Source organism: Photinus pyralis, unplaced genomic scaffold, assembly GCF_008802855.1.
Source record: "Photinus pyralis isolate 1611_PpyrPB1 unplaced genomic scaffold, Ppyr1.3 Ppyr1.4_LG8, whole genome shotgun sequence".
In the NCBI taxonomy this organism is placed as follows: domain Eukaryota; kingdom Metazoa; phylum Arthropoda; class Insecta; order Coleoptera; family Lampyridae; genus Photinus; species Photinus pyralis.
Window position 1 is genome coordinate 29022724 of NW_022170819.1, and position 16457 is coordinate 29039180.

The window sequence follows — 16457 nt, forward strand, 5'->3', positions numbered from 1 at the left end:
ATTTGGAACGTCCTTCACCGATAAAATTTTAACTACCAGCAATAAATTAGAGGAGTTAAATAATTCTATTTAGACTTGGAATACACACTTATAACCTGTTATAGCTCGAGGCGAATCTTTATAAAGATAAAATATGATGAAAAACTTTCACCTCAGTTGTTCCTTTTTTTTTCGATTTTAATTCCTCGACCGATGATATATGGCATAATTAATTACCGGTTTCTATTTATTGTTTAACATAACGCTTTTCGTTAACACAACTGGACTATAATTCAAGAATTTATTAGATCAAATTTCCAGGACGGAATTCAACTTGTTATTCGAATGGTATAATTAATATTAGGAGTGGTTTCTTTTTACGGAGAGGGTCATGCGGTGAGAATTGAAGAAACTGCGGCCACACACACAAACCACTTAATCACGGCCATACATCTCTAACTAACTATTCATTAGCGAGCAGTAATGATGTTTATTGTAGAGTGTATCGAAACAAAATCTTCAGAATTTTATAACTTAATTAAGAGAACGAAACGAAAATTACTACCTTTCAGAATAGAAGATATCCTTTCAGTTATTCGCGATTCCCGCTGGAAGCTAATTGGCTTTATTAAAAATTTAAATTTGGTATCGAAAGGAAAAAAAAGAGGAAAATTGTCCTTACTCGCTTTGAATAATAATGTCGAGCAGAAGCTGAAAGCCGAGGAATATTTTTAACAGTAGTTCCAACATGTCACTTTAAAATGACAATGAAGGATGGCGTATAGAGGATTTTAACTTAAGTAATTTTATACAGCAAATGTTTGCTTTACGGATTAGAAGTTATGGGCTACTTTGCAATGCTCCTTTCTCGTAAGGGTTTAAGAAACTTTGAAGCACTCGCAGTTAACGATAATTTATTATTATCCATAAAGTTTGGACGTTCCTTTTGTAATATTTTAAATTTCTTATAACTCGGATATTTCGTTATGTGACAGTGTATATTTTGAATACTTTCCCATTTACGTAATGTAATTAAAATTTTAATTAAATAATTTTTACCTTATATTTCACGTTGGCCGCCGTGAAACTTATGTAACCGCTTCTCAATTTTTATGTTGATAAGCTTCGGCAGACGTTTAGTAAGGAGCTTTTTACCAATTACGAGTTCAACCATGTAAGAACAATTACAAGTTAAGCAAACATTCAAAATTTAGATTATTGTATGCAGATTGTAAAAATCCCAATATTGAGAAACGGGGTGGATTCTACAGGCCGCATTCTATAAGAAATTTTTTTTCTGGGTCGATCTGAGACAATTTTTTTTTCGGGCCTCAAAAAAAGGCAGTGTACAACCTTCCTTTTTTACCAAAAATAGACAGCATCAAAATTTCTCGGGAAAACACTTTTTCTTATTAATTTTGGTGCGTAGAATCCAAAACAATTCATACTTTTTCGATCAGACTTCTCAATCAAAAGTTATAGACTAGAAACCAATTTCGAAAGAAAATTCAAAGGGCTGTAACTTTTGAACTAGTAGCCCAATCTTGAACTGTTTGAAATTATGGATTCTACAGGCCACATTCTATAAGAAAATTTTTGTCCGGGTCGATCTGAGACAATTTTTCTTTCGTGGCTCAAAAAAAGGCAGTGTATTACCTTCCTTTTTTACCAAAAATCGACTGCACCAAAATGTTTTGGGAAAACACTTTTTCTTATTAATTTTGCTGCGTAGAATCCAAAACAATTCGTACTTTTTCGATTAGACTTCTCAATCAAAGGTTATAGACTAGAAACCAATTTCGAAAGAAAATTCAAAAGGCTGTAACTTTTGAACTAGTAGCTCAATATTGAGAAACGGGGTGGCCTCGATCAACTTCCAAAAATTCCAGAGAATTTATTACTCCATTTTGTATTAACACATGATATACCTAAATCTGGGGCACGAATGGAAAAAATCTGACATGAACATTCTATCCGGGTCGCACAATGGATTCGAATAAACACACAATTAATTGATTGACAATGACAAAAATGTTTTCCGACGCACAAAAAAAAATTAAAAGAAAATTCCTGAAAGAAGGAAGAGCTTACAAAGCTTGTTCGAATATATTTGTTGTAATGGTTGAAATCGCTTCTCAAAGTTTCAAAATTATTAATATAACTAACTAAAGTGAGGATAAACATACCTGAACACGTAGGACAACATTTTCCTTGCTCGGGTGGTTGTGGATTTGCACAAGGGGTGTGACATTGCACGTTCGATACCGTTACAACACCCGCTTCGCATCGCATTACTTTACATGGATCCTCCGTCTCCGTCCACTCCGTGTGACTCTCGTGATGAACCCCGTTGTATATGCACCCTGAAAAAGAAAAAAAGACGCCGTTCACAAAGCGTAAATTACGAATGTCTACTGTAGCGACCCAATTATCGCTGTTTGCATTTCGCAAATTACGAAAAAAATCGATGAGGAGATACGAACACAAATAGACGAAACTAAAAGAAAGTGAAAAGGGAACGGATATTTACCTTCGACTCACTTGATTGCTCTAGAAATTATCATTTTCTTTTCTTTCTTATTTACAAGGACTAAAGGCTTTATTAGTGCTGGTCCGTTAAAAGCATTTTTTTTTGTCTTATTTTCATGCAATATTACGGTTCTCGAGTTAATTCCGCTTCGTGCGGAGCTGAAAATTGCTTCGATTACATAAATTTACAATTTAAAGAGAATATCCTGAGAAGAGATTTTATTATCGGTCGGTATATAATTTTGAGAAGGAAATAACGTAAGGCCGAGTTCATCATAAATTATTGCATACGTTAAAGTACAGTATGAAGGATAATTTCCGATCGTTTCGGACGAGGTCGATACGAACATTTCTCCTGTGTGACGTTTGTCGCAATTTCAACTTATACAAAATGCAAGATACGAGGAAATATAATACAACTCTTTTATAGGCAGCCCGAGATAAAAGGCGAACGAGAAACGTTTGAGTATATATAATCAAAGGAGTAACTTGAACATGACTATGTAAAATAATGTGTGCAGGTATAGTATGTAAAAAACTTGAATTTGATACTGCTTTCCCAAAGGCAGATCACGTTGAAGTAGGTAATAAGCTGTAAGTGCAGCACTTAGTCCTTACATTGTATAGAAATATTTCCACTTTATTAGTGCCGAAGGTGGGTCTAGGTATGACCAAAAAAGTACGTTAACAGAAGGAAGTTTCTGGAAACGACTTAGTAATGGCATTTTTTTTTGTTTCCGCGCTCGAAACAATTAGCAATTTCTGCCACTCTGAAACGGATATCTCAGAAACCTACCCTAAATTTTTCAGCGGCATTTCACGATCAAAATCCAAATAAGTAGGTAGGTATATCATCATTTAAAAATTTGACAATCTTGTTGGAATAGAGACATAGTTGTAATAAGTTACAATCGAAGACCGAAAATAAACAGGCACGGAAATTCGTATTCCTGTGAGGTGGACATGATTTAATGATAATAATAATAATTCCCAGATTATTTCTTAGGTAATCCTTAAATAATAAAGCTGCAACATGGTGATTTCACCATTCACTGCTACGTCATCGCGAAGGTAATCTAGAAACATGCATAGTTTAATAATTAACATAAACATTTGGGTTTGGGACCTAATCAGTGTAAAGTCTCGGCCAATACTTAAATGGAGTGGAGCACAAACCGGTAAGTGATTTGTGGCTTTTCGCTTTTGCATTAATTTAAATTATTGCGTGATACTTCCGCGAACAAATCTCTTCGACGTTAAGGAAACGTAAAATTTCTTACCCTTGCATTTTTGACAGCATCCATCTTCGGTCTTTTCGACCAGCATGTGGCATCCTTCAATCGGCGGACAGTAGTTTTCGTTTCTGCACTCCACAAGTCCGTTCTGAAAGAAAAACTTCGCCGGTTAATTATATGAAATCAGTTTGGTTTTATTGGTTAATGTAAAATGCAGCACAATTAATAGATTTTAAGGTAGAAGCAAGAAGAAATGGATGCACTGTGCAATAATTTCAACGCGATGGATGCGAAAATATAGTGTTGAGGTGGTAGGTGGAACCCATTATAGTAAATACCTGTTTCTAGTTGATTAACATTAAAATCACCTTAATGAATTATGAAAATTGCATACTAATTTGTGCAAAACGTACAAAAAGACGCTACCGGCAGCGATCGATCGGCGCACGTTATATTTTAGAGCTGTCCAGCGTGGTCAAGTAAAATAGAGGTAGCAGCCTCCCCTTTCCAAAGGAAAATTGTAGGGCGAGAAATTTATTAGCACGACTGCATGTTACCATTTTCCGCAGATTGAAAGCAATTTCAGGTTTATGCTGCGATTTTCGGATCCTAGGTCCTTCTCGGTTTTTTTTACCGTCCGCACGTTAGTAAGGGAGGTATTGCATTTGGGGTAATTACTTACCCCTTACTTTTTTTTACGGAAATGCATTTTCATGAATAACTAGATCGAAATGAAGGTAGGAAATTGAAAGATCCTGGTTATTTGAAGTATTTTTGCTATGGTTTTGTAGAGAATTTAATAAGCTGGCATATGATATAATAATATACAGGGCGTTCCTTATAAAAAGTCACAAACGAATAAAACCACCGTTCATTTCAATTAGTTGACCATTAGTTGTTCTAAATAAATCTGCAAAAAGTATAGCTGAAAATGTAACCCGAAGAATATCTCCTGTGTGCAATGGTTGGCCTAAAAATGGGCCAACTAAAGTTCTGTTAAAATTAGCTACAAAGATACTGTAGTCAATAACAATGACCTCAGCAAGAAATATTCGAACATCAAAAAAATGTATACAAGAGAAAAAGAAGAACGTACAATTCTTCGCATTCTTCGGGATCATCGTTGTAATTCAAGCCGTCTTGTTTTATAAGAGTTATTAATTTTATTTACAAAGCTGCAACTGGTTTTACGGCTTGGATGGACGATTATATTTTATTGAATATCTTTAGCGATTAACATCTAAGAAATAATTGTTATAATACGTTATTAAGTATTACAAAATTTCTTACACCTTTCCAACTCCGTAACTTTATAATTAATGCGGTAAATTGTAGTAATTTTACAACAACAAAATGATGGGTATATGTGTATGCGCGACTAATTAAATTATACAATAACAATCATCTTGGATGAATCCGGTTAGATAAGAAAATACTAGCTTGTTAGTTTCCGTACGATTACCGTTTCCGTTTTTTATTGCGGTTTTAACTACAACAACGCGAAGTTTTCATTCTTAGAACGGAATCCAGATTAGTGAGTTCGACTTTTAAGAAAAACTTGGCGCATGATATGCATTTCTTTAAAAGAAAAAGTGGAGTCATAATTCTGGAAAATGATCACATGTTTGGTACAGTAACGTGGTGGAGCAACCGTTTTTCTCAATTTTCTCAAATCCGATCGTTCTCTTGTCTTGGGGTGCACCGATGAAACGGGCGCGCCGGAATTATACAATTACAACGAGGATCTAGTTAATTCGACAATAATCATATCAATTTCAATAAGCACAATTTACAGCTTTTGACCTATAACTTTTCAGGCGCCGTAGCGATCTTAACGTATATCCGCAGTTCTTTTAGATTTTGACTTGTAGAATCCAAATCTTCCAGAAAATTGAAAATCGTACCCTTCTAGTAAAAATTATAGCGCTTTCTGTGTATTTTTTTGTTATAATACAATTTTTCACCTTTAGCTTTTCACGTCCGAAGCGATCTTAAGGTATATCCGCAATTCCTTTAGATTTTGACTTGTAGAATCCAAATCGCTCAGAAAATTGAAAATCGTACCCTTCTAGTAAAAATTATACCGCTTTTTGTGTACTTTTTTCGTTATAATACAATTTTCCACCTTTAGCTTTTCACGTCCGAAGCGATCTTAACGTATCTATATCCGCAATTCTTTCAGATTTTGACTTGTAGAATCCAAATCGCTCAGAAAATTGAAAATCGTACCCTCCTATTAAAAATTATAGCGCTTTTTGTGAATTTTTTCGTTATAATACCATTTTCCACCTCTAGCTTTTCACGTCCGAAGCGATCTTAACGTATCTATATCCGCAATTCTTTCAGATTTTGACTTGTAGAATCCAAATCGCTCAGAAAATTGAAAATCGTACCCTTCTAGTAAAAATTATAGCGCTTTTTGTGTATTTTTTCGTTATAATACAATTTTCCACCTTTAGTTTTCACATCCGAAGCGATCTTAATGTATATCCGCCATTCTTTTAGATTTTAACTTGTAGAATCCAAATCGCCCAGAAAATTTAAAATCGTCCTCTTCTAGCAAAAATTATAGCGTTTTCTCTGCATTTTCTTTGTATCAAATATGTGTGTTTTTTGATTCATTTTGTTTAAATACTCTACAATTACCTTTTATAAAGTAAATTGCATGATGTATTTGTTTTATATATTTGACATGTACTGATTCATCAAGTCAAGTAGCCTGACGCTTTTCCGTTTCATTTGCGTTGACTTGAATATCAAGTCTTTCAAAACTTAATACTTGGGCTTGACTTCATTTCCAACTGATATCGTGTAGGTCAATGATGTAAAATTAAACTAAATTTTTGTTGAAGTAATTCTAATATTCCCAAAGGAATCAACCTATGAGAACCATTTGCATGATTATATTGTGTATTATACTTATTGATAAGAATCCCAACAAAGAATTTTAGTAATTTTAGAAAATTTGCAGTTAATTTCAGTGATACCATTCCTTTGGTTGGATGGGAATTTTGTTTCGTATTCAAAGGTGGGCATATATCTTTAAACAAAATGCCCTACCAGTAAAAATAAAATATTTAGGTAAAGATAAAATTTGGCATTGGCTTTTTTGTATTTCTTTTTGTGGATAAAACCAATATTTTATATCCAGGAACGTGGAATAGAATGGAATTGAATCGCCTTTGTTTTTATTAATATATTCGATCAACTAAATTCACACGTATTTATTCAAGTTCAAACAAACCAGAGCATTAGAATGTGAATTTCAGATTTTAAGAGGGTAGCAGGCCAAACTCCCGCAAGGTAAACAGTATAAAATAATAATATATTATATACCAAGGGATTAAAGTGTGTGTTTTAATCCGGAGGATGCAGATTGTTGCCCAAAACGTAATTGCATGAAAATTTCAGTTTTTCCTATTGTCAGGTTTCCCCCACATGGGTGTTGTGAACTAGGTCACTAAACACTAAACGAACCCCTTTCAAATCTCGATCTTGAAAGACGTTTGTATAACTTTCTTTTAACCAAATCGTATTTAGGTCCTATGTTTACATGTGCTATTTCGATCTTTAAGCGAGGCCTTTTATCGGGATTTGAAATTTACTTTCGCCAAGTTTTGTAGTTGCAATATCCTCAACCCTCGCTTATCTCAACAAAGACGAAACGAATGGGATAAATCTTAGGTGATACGGAAAAATGTTAAATGGTGAAAATCTACCTGTTTGGTACATTGAACTCGTATTGTTATTAGGTGAACGTTCGGTGGGGCCATATTATGAAAATAATCCATTATTATTTCTAAACTGTGTTACTAATTTGTTCATAATTCTTGTTAATTAATTCGAAGTTATAAAAAGGTGTTGCTTAATTGAAAATTACGGAATAAATACACCATCATTTTTGTATAAATGAAGCATCGTACACAAACGATGATAGCAAATATTAATATTAATGAATATTTTTATTATAAATATTCATTCCTTTTGAACATAACGAACGTAGAGTATTAGCATAAAAATTTGTAGAATTTTGTATCAATTTATGATATAATAAATTTAATTTACATACGCTATCATAAAGACTACCAAATCAAACATTAAACCGTACACACAAGCTGGTAATTAAATTCGAGCACGAAGAGTGCCATTTCCATTATGTGCGAAGTGGAAAATTTCGGAGCCGTAGTGCACTAAGCGATTTATTTTTAGAACTCTAAGCTGCCCATTAAAATTTAATTTGCAATAAAATCGTCAATAATCACACAAACATTCTGATATAATCAAATGGTGTAGACTAAACCGCCGAAGATCTAGATAAATAAACATAAATTATGGAAAAGGTAATAATTTGGGAGTTTTTACTTGGCAATACACTGTAAATGTCAATTGCGGATCCCAGATCTTAAATCTAACTGATTTACCCAATCATCGCGTATTTCATACTATTATTAAGTATAGGCAAATAAACACAATGTCTTTGGGTTGTGAAATTGACAAAAAGTAAATATTTACCAGACGTTGCTAATTTACTAACCATCTGCGTTCTTTTATAAACATCGCTTTTAGCGAACCCTCAAGAATTAATGGGTCAGTAGGATCTATTGGATTAGATTGTTAAAGTTTCTCTTTCTAAACAAATACATTTCGTATAAATGCAGGTGTCATTTTGCCATTTCCTAGTTCGCATTTTGCCTTCGTGCGATCAATGCGAATGCGAACCCTATAAGTTACAACCCCTACATTAATTTACATTTATTCGTAACTCGGGTCAGAATTTCTACCATTACATTCTGTGAATGATGTCCCGTTGACGCAAAGTGCCAAGGCATTAATCTAAGAATATTGACCTCGCGATAAAAATCTTGAAATAACTAAGTCAGCTATGTAACCGAATTAAAAGAGCACAAGGTAAAGCCCACCTGGAATAAATATTTTCTAAATACCTACTCGATAAATTCCAACAGTTAGAGGATGCGAAATTTATTAACTCACCGATTGTTTTACGAGTGAGGAATTTGGTTCAAACCTACATCCACTTTTCAGTCTCGTTTTCAGCGTTGTTACCCGAAAACGATCTTGACATCAGTGGGCTTCGTTAAATCTCTTGCATTGAATTGCAAAAAAAGAACCCCATTATTCGCAAATGCGGATTTCACTGGTGCGAAGGGTTTTTTGTGATGAAAATCGCGATTCTGCCAAATGTTGAAAATCGAAAGAAATGACATATGAAGATAAGCAAAAAATAGTGTGTGAAAAACGCCTCCTTCAGATGCTTGTCAATTGATCACCCCTCCAGGAAATGCAAGAAGAAATCTATGTGAGTCATGTAACCGCAATAATTCTCAAATTATCTGCTCATCCATTAATAACCATAGATCGCCGAAGGAAGAGGGAGACAAAGTACAGCAAAATGTGTGCACTCTTAGTATCCTCCTAAATACTTTGGAAGTTAATATCGTTGATGAAACCGGGAATAAGTAATCTTAGTTCGGATAATTAGAGACACCGGAAGTCAATTACTGGAGCAGCTATATAATGCAAAAAGAATCAACTCTTTAGAGAAATAATTCTTCTAAATATTGTTTTTCTCTTTGTAGGCGCTTATTCCTCAAACATTTTCACAATTAGGTTTTCACATCTTCATATGTGTCTCGTTTAGACCATATTTCCGCCCTTTGACCAATAGAAATGTCTCATCCAGACTATTCATTTCGCCTTTGTGAGTACTCTCCTCCGAATAGATGTCCTAATCTCTCTTATGAGATCCTTCCTCTGACAATTCGCTCTTGAAATATAAAGAATTATAACCGATCACAGGAGAAGGACTATGGTTGGTAAAAATTAATTCCTTTCATTGAGACCTTTCCTTAAAGTATCAGGAAGGATAAAACAAGTCTCACGCCCCCTATTTTGATAAGGGGTAAAAAAGAAGGGCCCGTAGTTGGTAGAGAACAGTTCCCTTCTGTGGAAACCTTTCATTAGAATAAAATATCATGAACGATAAAATTAATTTCTAGACCCCTCCCCCTCACCCCGCCCGTCAGTCGTTGACGTAGAAAAGGAATCGCGCAGGAAAGCTTGTAGAAACCAATTCATTTCGAAGGGACCTTTCACTAGAATACCATAAAGGGTAGAACATGTGTCCCCCCCCCTCGCCCCTTGGTCAACTGTCGCATTTCAAAGTTATGCACGTTTTTCTTTCAAAAATAATATTCCAGAAAAACATTGACCGTCTGGCCCACCTTCAAGCTACCTACTACCAAAAATTCCAACTAGGACAATTCCCCCGAAAGTAATTCAAAACCGCAGAAGGGCGTCCGGACGAACAGAAAGACGGACGGTCAAAACGCAGACTTTTTTAATTTTTATTAAAAAGCACGCTAAAAAAACAATGTCGTGGAAACAAATAACTGAATGGGAGAGGAGAGAAAACAAATGAGAAGTAGTGGGTGTACAGAAGACACAAATAGGTATAGAGAAATGAGGGAGAAAAAAGAAGAGGGAAAATAAAGAAGCAAGAGCAAATGAGGGAAGTAAAAACAGAAAAGGATTTTTGGAAGGTGACCAACCGAGGAAAAAAGAAACACAGAACAAGTGAGTGAAATACAATTAGAGGAATGGACTCAACACTTTGTTAAGTTTCTACAAGGAAAGAGAAGGGTATGGAAGAGGTAGGAAGAGACAAAAGTGAAGGAGGTGAGATAACAAGAGAGGCGTTCGAGCAGCAATTAAAAAGGCTGAAGAAAGGAAAAGCGGAGACCAGATAACTAATCAGGCTTGGATTTCCGCCACAGATAGGGTCAAGGAAAAATCTAGTAACCAAGGTATGGAAAGGAGGATGTTTACCCGAAAAGTTGGACGAAAGTACCGATCTACGGCGTGTAGAACGTATGCAATTATATGCATTATGCGGGTCACCCTATAATTGGGCTCAAGTGGAACAAGGGAGGGATAATAAATAAATATATACTGAACGAAAGACTAGAAATAAAAATGGAAGAGCAGAGGATGTTGGAGGAAACGCGAAGGGAACGTTCGACTGCATATATAGATTATAGATTGGTGGCTGAAAAATTGGAAAAAAAGGGAGAAAATATTTTCATGGACTTAAATGCAACAATTAACAGAGTGGAAAGGGAAAAAGTTAATTGATAAAAAGGTAAGGGACAGAGTCAAGTAACTATATGGAGAGACAAGGTTCAAGGTCCTAATAGAAGGGAGGGAGTCTGAAGTATTTTGGACATATGAAGAACTAAGACAGGGATGCTCCCTTAGCCCAACCACATTTAATCTCTACCTAAGAGACATGGAAAAGAAACTAAAATGGAGCATCGGGGCGTATAGGGCGGTAGGATTCGGGGAAGGGGACGATGGAGTAAGCGGACTGCTTAACGACGAGAATGAACGCAAATGAAATGTGGTAAGAACTAAGAGGAAAATATTACGAAAAAATGGATACGGACGGTCTGAGGTCAAAAAGAGAACTAGCAGAAAAGATGGAAAATGAGGTGGCGAAAAGGGATCAGGATGCACAAATACAACAAGAGAGGATGACGATAGAGAGCGCACGAAGAAGTAGTAGTTATAAAGAGTTAATAAGGGAGTGGTTGCCAAAATATTTGTGGGAAGGAAGAAAACATATTAAAACAATATCTTCAGATGCGGAAGTGAGGAGAGAGGAAAAGAGAAATGGAGACAAGAAGAATAAAGCAAATGTAGAATGTGCGGAGAGGAAGAAGAGGACATAAAATACATGTTATGGAACTGTACGGAGGTGTAAATAACAGGAAGAAGTAGGAGTAAGGTGCTCGATGAGGGGGGAGGAAGTGAGAAGTGGATGAGGTGGATTTTAAAGAAAGGAAGGGAAATTTTAGTCTTATTTATGGCGTCTAATGAAGATTGATTGTATAAATTCAAATTTCCAAGCCACTTTTAGAAGTACTTATTGTATAAAATTGACAAGTTTGAAAGCAAATTTAGTGAACTTTAATCGAGTATGTAAATTTCTTCTAAGTTAAAAGTAGCTTATAAAAGTTCAAACCAGCGCACTTTTTTTGAGGAGAATGTATTGGGGGAAATTATGAAAGATGTGAAGGTTGATCAATCTAAACAAACTTGAGAATCAGATGAACCCGAAAAACTAAAAAACGTAGAAATTTGAAGAACCAGTCAACACTAAAAAATCAAAAGTTAGAAAAATCCTAAAATTAAGACAATCTTATGGACCTGAAGAATCTAAAAAATGTACAAAGTTCGAGAAGCACAGAATAATCTGAAGAATGTTATGCCTCGACGAATTTGAAGAAGAAGAAGAAAGAACCCTCCAAATCATAAGAATCCGGAAAACGTCAAAGAATGTGAAGAACTTGAAGAAAACTACAAAAATGAAAAAAATAAAACTGAAAGGATTCTTAACGTTCAAAAAGAACAAGAACCTGAAGAATTTAAAGAACCACAACCATCTAAAGAATCAGAAAAAGCAACGGAAAAGTTCCGAAAATGTTTATCTGGTATAGAGGCTTTATTTTGGACACTCATTTTTAGCATTTAGTTGTATATTTCTTTACAAGTTTGGGTCTAAGTAGCGACGCCAGGCTAGTATCTACCTGGTTGCGATTTGTAGTTGACAAAAACAAGGAATTAAAATATTGAAATTAAATCATCGTGTAATTAATAATAATAATTGAAAGGTCGTCAATAAATTATTATTATTAGTTAGGCGCCTAATATAAAACATACCCAAGGCCAGCCAAGGTGTCTCCTCAATAGAAATTCAATATTTTAGAATAATTCATAATCACGGAAAACACACTTTCAGTAATTAAAACGGGAAACATATAGTGCAGTATGAAATCAATTGCAATATCGGTAGCTTCCTTCTTCAAATCGGTTAATCTGCAAGTCCCAAAGTGCCAGGAAAAAAACCGTATACAAAACCAAAAGTGACCAATGAATAAATTTAAATATTATTTTAATAGCAATTAGAAATCTACGCGAATTTTTATGCAAACCACAGGCTGATTAGGAAAGTTGAGTGCATGACCTTTTTTTGGTTGAATTTGTAGCAGTTTTACCTCTGCAAATAAGTAAAAACAAAATGATTTTAATGAAAGTGTAAGTCATGACTTCCGACTCGATTACTCTGATGCGTGTTTAATGAGGAGGTAATTAGAATTCGCAATTGCGAATCGCTTCCGCATTTGGTGTATTAAGTTCGATCGGTGAAAAATGAGCTTACCATACAGATGCAGGAGAAGCATCTAAGCTTGTCTATATGATCAACTCGAACAGGTTCTCCTTCATTACTGCAAGGTGCTCGTCTACCAGCTGAAACAATAGGAAGGCGTTAATTAAATTTTATTTCACAACGATATACTCATGTAATTGCACTGCTTAAGCCTACAATTATCGTATCGTATTCGCGCGTCATATCGTCCAATTGTTTTCCATCATTGCGAATTAAAAGAACAAGGTTGTTTCCCATTCTAATTAAGACTAGATGTAAAACAATATTATTACTATTACGTAACCTTCGCTATCTTCCAACATATATACAAAATAAATAATAAGATAACAAGATTAATTGTTCGTACTAATTACATTTGTTTATAAACACTCGTTAGTATCAATTACAATATTATTGGGTTGTAAATTTGCAAATTTGATATTTATAATAAATGATCGCATGCATATCGCTCCTAATTGTCAGTCGTTATTAATTACATCTCAATATTTATATGTATCTCTTACCACAACAGAAGAAGGTCGTTTCTGTTCACAAAAAAATCGCATTTGATAGCTTATCAGGGATATTTTTAAAAGGTCATACGGAAGTAGTGTCTCCCTTTGTTTAACAACACTGTTATTGACATTAAATTAATAACAATCCCTGAAATTATCGAAGTTATATTGTAATTTGTGGCTAATTGAAAACAATCACGAACGCGATGTGAATATAGATTGCCTTATTCTTGTACCGTTTATAGGAAAATCGCATAATCGGCACACTATGGTAATTGTTCTGGCAATTTGTTTGTGCGGGTATGTCAATCAGTCTTGTGACATTAACAGTTTCAATTAAGATTACGATTGTTAAATCACTCATTATGCAGTTAGTTGTTAAATTGGCGGAGCTGCGGTATTTTTTAATAAGCAGAAAATTGTTATGTAAAGAAACTTGTCCATAATTCATTCAGGATTTTTGTAACCGGCAAAAATAACTGCACCCGATTCGCATCTTGCACGAAGTAAATTTAAAAAAAATTAAAAAAAATTAAAAGTGTGATAACACTCTGGGCCATAACAGAAAAGGGGTAGTTATATCCATGCAACTTCCAATAATGATTTTCCTCAATGGTTGAGAAGGAATAAATGTTTGCACTGCGTTTACAGCTCCACTGGTGAACCATGTTGAGGATTACCATCTGCCGCTCTGTTATCTAATTTGACAGGAAACGATTCCACACAACTCCTATTAAAACTTGTATTCACCTACAGTGAAGCTGTATGTGGCATGAACCTTTTTTTAGAAATTGCTGTACAAAAATAATCCTTGATCCTAACTAGAAATGCAGCAACGAGATTACTTTCAATATAGTGATGTGTAACAAAATTTCCTTTGATTATTACTGCACATAATTTTCTTACACTGCCCAATCAAACCTAAGACATAAAATTCACTGGATCCAAAAATACCACAACCCCCCCCCCCCCCCAAATCCCATGTAGGAGATTAATGTCTAACGGTTGAGTCTACGTAATTTAATAATTGTTAAGATCGCTATTCGTATTAATTGGTTTCTCCGACATCTCATTAACTTAGAGGTATTTGCATTTGGGATTTTAATACGGTGGATATATGTAGTATTTTTAGAGGGCCTTTTCCTTCCTCTGGGCGTTTCCTGTTGAACAATACCAGCCCAGCTCGAGGGTGTTAAAATTACCACGGTGATTCCGTGTGAAGATATCAAATTAATTGGGCACAATACATGTGTCGGTCTTATCTGGGAGATAAGCCATTGTATCCATTGTACCGACCATCTGGACACTTGGGCAATTAGATAACCATCCGAATAACTGGATTCACCCGAGAATACTTTACGTTACTTCTGCGAGTCATAAGCGTACCGCTAAATACCTCTAAAGGGATACATTTTGCATTGTAATTGCTAACGTAACTACCGTAATTCCTGCATCTAATCTGCATTGGCGATTCAGACATTAATTAGTTATTGATCGTATTTCATTTTGCTTGTTATTGATACAGTCAGTTAGTTACTAATCGATTAGTGGTTTGGTTGATTGGGGAATTTGAATTTAACCTTTAATTTACTAAGAGTTTAGTTCACGTTCACGTGTAGACTTTATTACGCAAGCTATGACTTATTATTACCGTAGTTATTTATACAGAGAATAAGTACAGTGCCAAGTCACACCTAAATTATGAGAAAGCATGCGCGAATGAGAGTTGTAATGAATCAAATACAAATTAAAGTCAGTAGCTACTCGCCCCCATGCACCACCCCATCAAAACTCGCTTACCTTTATGCAGGGTGTTCCTAAATCCGGATGGGACTAATTCTTTGGCTTATTTTATGACTAAACGTTCATGAAAACATATGCCCGCAAATTCTTCGTTACCGATCTACAGGGTGTTATAGTTCTACCGTTCACTTTACAATTTAAACCTTTAATTTATGAACATATGCAAATACAAGATACAATTTTCAATTTTAGCTGTGTGTAAGACCAACAACTTGTAAACAAAATCAGTAAATGATATTCTTGTTTCACAATCCACCAGTGGCGCCGAAAAAAGTTCAGAAGTAGAACATGGAACATGACCTGTGACAAAAACAAAAACACTCTGTAGATTCTCACTGCCATTGATATGGCTAATGATGTAAGCCCTTTAACATAACTTATATTTCACATTTGAACGAAATATTTCAACAATTGCAGGAGGTAAAGAAAAAATGTAAACATCTTGAAAGTCTAACACCCTGTAGATCAGTAACGAAGCGTTTCCGGGCCGATTTTTATTTTTTATTTTTATATTATTTTACCTTTATTTGTGAGTGGGCGAGGTTTCAGCCAAGGCTGCTAATTATATGAGCTTTTAGTCATAAAATTAGTTAAAGAATTAGTAGTCAAAATAAGAACTTTTAAACTAACAAGTAATAGGTATATTCGAAGGTTATTCGCGATTTCAATTAACTGTAAATCACGTAATGTGTAATGATGACCAATAAACCCTTGACGCTTAAAAAACTTTTAAAAACCCTGTTGAGAGCCGAGAACAAGAGGGGGATAATAAATAAATAAATAAATAAATTTAAGTGGACATCTGTTAACTCACAATACTTCGAATTATTTAAGGTGTGCAACAAATCTTCAACATATTCCGAAACGACACCTCTCACAAGTCTTCAAAGAATTTAAAATGTGAACAGTGTGATTATACAACGAACTCCTATACAAGTAGGCGTAGGTGTGGTAACTTACTACAATACTTTCTACATAAAATTTAAAATGTGCATAGTGTGATTTTCACATCACCATGTTCTAAAACGGCACCCTCAATTATAGCAACACCTCAAACCATTTAAAATGTGCACACTGTAATGGCATTATATGGAAGTGTTGGACAATGTCCATGTACGCCTATTAGGAGGTTCACCGGGATATGCGACTTAACGTTCGGGTCTGCTATTA

At 34.9% G+C, this 16457-nt stretch overlaps 1 protein-coding gene across 1 annotated transcript; it reads right to left on the reverse strand.

Moving 5' to 3' along the window:
* Window positions 1–657: 657 nt before the first annotated feature.
* On the reverse strand, window positions 658–13168 carry LOC116179517 (BMP-binding endothelial regulator protein-like). The gene is made up of 4 exons (XM_031499314.1): window positions 12982–13168; window positions 3789–3891; window positions 2146–2342; window positions 658–690 (listed from the first exon to the last, which is right to left on the reverse strand). The coding sequence occupies exons 1-4, from the start codon at window positions 12982–12984 to the stop codon at window positions 658–660; spliced, it is 336 nt and encodes a 111-aa protein (XP_031355174.1). The 5' UTR covers window positions 12985–13168.
* Between the last annotated feature and the right edge of the window lie 3289 nt (window positions 13169–16457).